Source organism: Antennarius striatus, chromosome 12 (genome assembly GCF_040054535.1).
Source record: "Antennarius striatus isolate MH-2024 chromosome 12, ASM4005453v1, whole genome shotgun sequence".
Taxonomy (NCBI): domain Eukaryota; kingdom Metazoa; phylum Chordata; class Actinopteri; order Lophiiformes; family Antennariidae; genus Antennarius; species Antennarius striatus.
Window position 1 is genome coordinate 18402298 of NC_090787.1, and position 7703 is coordinate 18410000.

The 7703-nt window shown below is 40.7% G+C and overlaps 1 protein-coding gene across 6 annotated transcripts in view; it reads left to right on the forward strand.

Annotated features, from left to right (window-relative positions):
• The first annotated feature begins 268 nt into the window (after positions 1-268).
• The window catches only part of dachd (dachshund d), a 97923-nt gene continuing 90488 nt past the window's right edge, over positions 269-7703 (forward strand). For 3 of the 6 annotated variants that reach the window (XR_011037755.1, XR_011037756.1, XM_068330283.1), the window contains exon 1: positions 269-963. Coding sequence is in view for 4 of the 6 variants with exons in the window: in XM_068330283.1 (XP_068186384.1) it covers positions 413-963 (551 nt within the window). In the remaining 2 variants the exon portion in view is untranslated. The remainder of the gene's footprint in view (positions 964-7703) is intronic. The other 3 variants (XM_068330282.1, XM_068330285.1, XM_068330284.1) reach the window with 3 other exon arrangements.

The following is a 7703-nucleotide window of genomic DNA, read 5'->3' on the forward strand; positions in this document are numbered from 1 at the left end:
GGATTCCGATCGGATTTATCAGAGCACCCCCCCCCCGGGTAATAAACAATGCAACATTTTAAGAGACCTGCAACATTTCAGGCCAGTTATCTGTTCTTCAAAGGCTCACTGTCCCCTAGCTCCTCCCTCTCTGTACCGTGTGACAACAACAACTCATCCACAGAGCGGAGCTGCACTTTTCGGCTCATTTTCCTCCTGTCATTCCTCCTCCTATCTTTGATCATTGTCCCGCCGCTTGTCCCCCACCCCCCTCCCCAAACCCCTCACTCAGCACGCCTTTTCGGCAGCTCTTTTACTTCTCAACTTATCTGAGGAGCTAAACTCTCGTGGATTCTTTCATTTAAGGGTGAATCGGCAAGCTGGGTTTTCTACTTTGAACTTCGGCTCCTCTCTTCCCCTCCTGTAGGTGACCATGGCCGTACCGGCTGCTCTGATCCCACCAACTCCACTGGTTCCACCGCCGCCGATCTCGACTCCCTCCGCGACGACGTCCCCGCCGTCGACAACTTCATCACCATCTCCATCCCTGGCCCCCCCATCCGTACCCGGACAGAACCTGTTCAGATCAGAGCTCCTCGCCACTAGCAGCCCGGGCATCCCGACCGCCTCTCTACCCCCCGGCAAACCCGTGTACTCGACCCCGTCGCCTGTTGAAAACATACCGCAAAACAATGAGTGTAAGATGGTCGAGTTGCGCGGGGCCAAAGTGGCTTCTTTCACCGTGGACAGCTGCGAGCTCATCTGCCTTCCTCAGGCGTTTGACCTGTTCCTGAAGCACCTGGTCGGCGGACTGCACACTGTCTACACCAAGCTGAAGCGGCTGGAGATCACGCCGGTGGTGTGCAATGTGGAGCAGGTCCGCATCCTCAGAGGGCTCGGCGCCATCCAACCGGGGGTGAACCGCTGTAAACTCATCTCCAGAAAGGACTTCGAGACTCTGTACAACGACTGCACCAATGCGAGGTTAGTGGACAGCTCTGCTCGGCTTATGGGCTCGCACGTTCAGACGGACATCTGTGCGTAAAGGCGCAGGAGCGAGGAAGGGGGAGACATTTTTCCTCTTCTAAAACAAGAACAGCAGTTCAAACAACGAGATCAACGACGAAACCGTAATTAATAAAAAAATGTTATCGATATTTTAAACACCAGTGTGGAAGCTTTAGAGTTATTCCAAGGCGGTGTGTTCGTAGCTGTCTGCTCGACAGGAGGAGGCCGGCACACAACATCACAGAAAAAAAAGTTTATCCAAAGTTTCTAACACGTGCGGCGGGGAAGAAGGGCCCCGTTTCCCTCTGAACAAATGAATCAATAATCTTCAGTGTTAGTAGAGATGTCAGTGTGAAAACAAAATCAGAAATACTGTAATAGCCCCCAGCCTTTTTTGGTTACCATCCTCAAAGGCGATTCTCCCTAATTTAAGGGAACTTCTCTGCACTTTATTATAAATGACTGGAATAATATGAGTTTATATCCCGTTGTCACAGTGGGAATACGAATGCGATTATAGTTGCTTTGATTTTCAGACAGGAAGCAGAACAACCTGTCATAATTAGATGTCTCGATTTACGTGTATGAATTGATTTCCTGGCAATGAAAAACATTTACATTTTATTAAAGGCGATTCTGGACTCACACCTGTAGCAGGAAATAAGTATTTGAAATAAATTTTTACACTGCAAATGCTGGAGATCACTGACAGACGCTAAAAAAAAAACAGGGAAATTATACTAAGTCAATGAAGTAAATGTTGCACATAAATTTAATGAATTGACTGATATAAAATTAATCATATTTTCAACTTTATGTGTTTTAATGCGGGCTTTTTAAAGTGGGATTGGTGTTTGATTAAAAGTAATTTTTGCTGTCCTGTTGCTCCCAGCTTTGATGTATTGCTCAGTCTCAGAGGATGATTCAGCCAGCTCAAATTTACCATCTTACTTGTCAGTATGATTGATTCCATATTGATCCCCTCCCTCAGAAATGAGCTGGAAATGCAAATATGATGGAAAGGCTAGTATCAGTATGGAATGCAATAAACACTTTAAATCACTTGGTTATGTCAATTTAAAAGAAGTTAGGGTTCCATAAAATTATACTGTGAGACTACGGTCAATTTTGATTTACAGATAAACATTTAAGTTCATAAACTGAAATCGACTTCAAACACACATTCAGAATTTGCTGCGCAAACAGACAAGTTCATGTGTGCATTTTTTGACATTTTGAGTCTGAGAAATTCTTTATCGACAAAGTGCTCTAAGTGGCCTGGCCAGAAAACAATCACAAAATAGTTACACAAAATTTTGTGGAAGCCTCTGAAGGGATGTTACTGCAATGAATTATTTTTGTAAAACTTTTTTGTATGTAATTGATTAATCAGAATTTTTAGCAGTCTTTTTTTTTATTTCCATGAATGAACAGCTTTCCTCTTTTCTTTGTGCTTTGAAACAGTCAGCTTGTACATTTAGTATATGGAGATAATACACATTCCCGATTGCACCTGTGCACTTCGGTGCTTTAGTAACATATACGTAAAGCATCAAGGGAGAAGAGCCCCCCCTCCCTCAAAGTGAGAAAGACGTGGTGTGTGCTGATCCTCTTCTCGTTCCTGGCGTTGGGGTTCCAGGTGACAAAGTATGTGGCTGAACTCTCTGGGTTGTAGATGGGTGGATGGCCAGCGATGGGGTTAAAGGATAATGCAGTGCCTCGCGTCGCTTTAATGACGCTAAAGTGCTGGGCTATTATGGGCACATGGACAGGACTGTAATTGTCTTTGAAAGCAGCCAGGTACTCCTGGTGCTGGGCTGAAATCAATCACTCAGACCCAGCCTGCCCGCCTGCCTGCCCCATTTGGAGAATTACATCATGGAACAGTGAGGCATCCGCTGGATAAAAGGCTTCGGTTACTTAGAAAGAGTTGATTTTATTTGCAGGGATGTGTGCTTTACACCGTCTGTCATTGTACTGCCGCCAACAAAATGATCAATGTGAGTAAACTGGACACAGGTTGCCCTGTAGGCGCAAACGAGTCCCCGCTCCAAAGTGGATGTTTTCTGTATTGCGGCGACTTACTGCCAGTGAAAAGTATCTGAGTTCACCGGTTAGCCCTCTCAGGTTACACAACAACAGCCTGCTGCCTGAGACAGTTTGGCTTTTCATCCTGTCCTGTTACCACAATGTCACCAGACTTTTTATACAGTGACAGAGTGGCAGCAATGAAGGGAATAATACTCCTGCACAATGGGTCTTACTATTTCACATGCTGCGTTTTTTTTCTCCCTCGCACATTCTATTGTGTTGAAACAACACTGCTCTCATTTTACACAGTGTGAATGTGAATAGCATCACAGAGCCCGATTCATCCCACTGTTTTAGTTTTGATGCGGTTGCAAACAAACTTTCAACAAATTGTTCCCTGCTATGCTTACTTTTGTATATTTTTTGTGAAACCAATTAAATGTCGCTTAGAAATGTGCCATTTTGATCAATTGCAAAAAGAAATAATTATAATTTAAAATATTTTGCACAGTCTTACAGTGAGTGTTTGGATTGTGTGCTCGAACTAAAAGCAAACTCTGTAATTTATCAATTTTTTTTCAATCTTAAAAGTACAATCAGCGTTGACCTCATCATTTTCTTAAGGACTCTCATGCCAGATTAGCAGCATTCACGCTGCTTCCCACACTGATCCAGGTTCAGCAATCTCCCTTACATTATGACTCTTGTCTTCTAGGAGCCCTCAGGAGCCCCCTGCTCCAGCTACTTGTTTTCCTTTTCATTTTCCCTGTGGTGGCACGGAAAAGGTTCTTATTGCTTTGTGACACTTGAACTCTCTGAAAGGTTATTATAACACACGGGGCGATGTAGAGATATCACATCTCTCATTGGTCTGCTTTTTTGGAGGCAGTCTGTCCGAAGCTGGGGCTCAGAAATACAGCAGTTAATTGACAATTATTGTCCACTCTTGAAGGTTAACCACACGCCTCAGACAATGTCTCCACCACTGGGAACAAGTGAGCTTTTCGCTTTCATGCCCTTCTTTAATACATTTTCCCTGTCTGATATCAGGTGGATGTTACTTTGAAACATGTCAAGTGTCTGGTCACAGAAACAACTTTTTCTATCACCGATATTTTTAATTGATCCTGATGTGATAGAGAGTGCTATGAGAGCTGTCACCTCTTTTGTTCCCCTTTTCATAGTGTTTATGCCTAAACACACATATTTGCAAATGACGGTAATTGTTTTGTTCTGCGCTCAGTGTGAGCTGCCACCGAGGGTGCCAGCTTGTCTCTCTCCCTCCTCTCCTCTGCCGAGCTCTCTTATAATATATTTGTTTTCTACAAGGCACGGATGTGTTTACAGGTACTCAGGGGAGATTTCTGGATTCCATTCAAATCATTCTCAGTCAGAGTGGGTGCTAAGATACCCGTCACCCAGCAACCACATCCAAGAGGGAGCTCGGGCGATAATAACTTCAAAAACAGAATGACAGATGCCTGATTAGAGATAGAGAGACAGAAAGAACGAGAGAATGATATACAAAGCTGTTTAAAACGCAAATCAATTGAAATACTTTCTTAAAAGTTAATTCGGCCATCATGTTGAGTTTAGTTTGTTTTGTGTTTTTTTTTTAAACTAAGGGAAAACCATTTAAGACCCGTCTCTTTTCTTGCATTTTTAATTGTTTAGTGGAGCTCTGCTAAATTTCATTAGGAACAGTACATGTGCTCAAGTCAACTGTGCAGTTAGCAGATGGCGGCAAGGTGCGGTGGTATTTTTTTTATTTTTTTATTTGGAAACAAATAGTCTCCTTGAAAGTCAGAATTGCTTTATTGACTTGACATTCACTCAGCTGGAACAAGTGCAAATGAAAAGCTTTTTTAGAGAAATCCATTGACGAGCTCAGTCAACACAAGTTACGTTGTTTTTCTTCATTTCTTTTAAGAGCGTTGTTAAAGCTGAGCCAGAAGTGTGGAAACCATGAATTTCAATAGTTAAAGAGGCTTTGTTTGACACTGTCTGATGTCATTTGTGGATTTAGAGGCTATTTGCATGACGAAGAGGCCTGTATTGTTAATTTGCCTGTTGGAGCCATCAGTTGTCCAACCTCTTATCTTATTTGCATACCTTTACTGGATCCACAACAGCAGCTGAATTAACAATTAATTTTTCTTCCCAATGAAACACTCTAGAATTGCACATTAGCATCGTGTCTTTTCAACTTGATTAGTGTATTAAAATGACGTATTTTGCTATGTTCCCCATCCATAAAGGAGTGTTAGTTCTGATTTTATAGAAAATAGATTCATCCTGTATTGATATGACTTATGAGGTAAGTTGAAGTCAGCAACTCTGATTTTGCACGATTATATTAGATTTGAGACTAATTGCCTGAAACGAAGAGATAGATTTTGGGTCACCCTGATTCCTGCTGTCCTCCCTTTCTGTTCAGAGCTCCTCCTTTCCTCATGGCCTCTTTCATATTAAAGCACATTTATGGAGCATGGGGAAGTCACTGACGCTCCTACCAGGATGTTAAGTGCTACTGACAGAAGTTAGAGGGAGCAGATGAGATTTCCTGATTGGAGAAGGAATGCAAGCCATTGCATGGCTCTGTCTAATATGGTCACATAGAGAAATTGATTTTCCCCAGAAATTAATTAATTTTTCATATAGCCCAAAGCTGGAGTTTAAAAAAGAGTGCACACTTGCTGGTTTCCTATATTCCCCCTTTTTTTAAAGAATTATTGCCTAATCATATTAATACGTTTGCCCCAAGGAGGAAAAGATAATTGTACAAATGCATTTGGAAATATGTATCACTGAGTATTTATGATTAAATTATGCAAATAAAGACGCTCCCATCCTTCGTGGGCCCAGATTGTCTAATTAGGATTGATATGGCGAATAGATGTTGGGGAATCTGAATACAAGCATGTCCAAAGAGCAGAAAATTGAAAATGACAAGGCTGGAATCCTTAAAAAGTGTGTAGATTTTTTTTCTCCCTCTCTGTCTAATTCAGCGTAACTGTATCAGGAGTTAATTTTCCCCAGCTTCATTTCTTGTCTGAGCTGACAGGAAAAGGAATCCATCAGGGAAGCATCTCAGATGGGATTCCACAAATTTCCTGCACTTGTTTTTCTCTCCCCCGTCTTCATTTTCATGGAGTCTATCAGGGACAAATCTTTTCCTGAGCAAACATGCAGATGTTTTTCCTCTTGTGTCAATGTTTATGGAGCTCTCTAATCAATACAAAGAGCTCCTAATAATTGAACTTTATTAAAAAAGGAACGACATCAGAAAGTGTTCTTTGTTATTTTCGGAATTCCAGTGCAGTAATTCAAATCATATGGCAGCGCATCATTTTAATGTAAAGAAATACCTCCAGTTTTACCAAGAGACCATTTATCATCCATCGTTCATGGTAATGACTCTCTTATAGGAGTTACGTGCTCAAAGCATGTAAATGCAGTGTATTCAATATAAGACTAATTTATTTCAGGAGTGAAATACTTCATATATTAAGAAGATTTCAGAATGTTTTAAATATATTGCATGCTATTTCTCTTAAATGAACTTCATACTAGAAATGTGCCCTTTCTAATTGTTAATGACAGACGCTGGTTTGAGGCAAGGTTTCCGTGTGATTAAACAGCAGCCGTTTTCCTAGCAGTGCTCGGTGATACATCACATAGGAGAACCCAGTGAGGATATGACATCAGTTTTCACTCTTCTTCTGCTGTTAGCTACAGATGAATGGCACAGCACAGGAACAGCTCTAGTGCCTCCAACAGTATCTATTAAAGGGCTGATTGTTATCTAATCTTTACCTGGTGCTAGCTGGAAAAGCCCCCAAGCTAATGACACTTGAGACTAGCAGCACATTCTATGGCGGTTCACAGCATCTGCTCAGTCAATACCTGCAGATGAAAAAGCTAGAACTCAGCCCCACAGCTATTTATGTCAACTCTGAATTCACTTAAACACCAGAAACACTTTATTCATTCAGTTTGTTGTGTTGAATCATAACTAACAATGTGCATAAAATGAGTTTCCGTTGAGCCAGCAGGCTAGATAATAAACTCTCTTGTTTACCAGATTTCAGGGCTACGTGAAAAATAGAAATAAATATATAAATAAGTGATTGAAATAGAAGTTAAATTATACCAGCATGAATACATAAATATTTAAGTGAATAAATTAAATTACAATTAGCAACATGCCTCTTTCCATTTTGTTCAAATGCTTGCATGATGACTTTAATGTCATGGGCCTGATTTGCTGAATTGCTGATATAAATGTCCTTTTTAATGCTTTTATAGATCACATTTGGACAACTGTTTTTAACTCCAACTTTGGACACTAATCATCACAATTTTCCACATCTGTCTGTTAAAAGGGGGAAGAAAAAAACCCCTCACTTACATACGCTCAATAAAAATGCAGTCATTAATCTTAAGGTCATTGTCATCTTAATTTTATTTTAATTAGAAAATTAAGAAAAAAAGTGACTTCCCCATAAGGAAGAGTTTTTATGAACATATTTTAATTAAATATATCCAGTCCTGTCTTCAAGCACAGACTAATTTAGACTAGGTCAGAATGAAAAGGTATTCTGTACTGTATGTGAATGTTTTATTTGTCAATTTTATGATCAGCAATAAAAAGTGGTCCAAGCAACACCGTACTGTTAAATTAT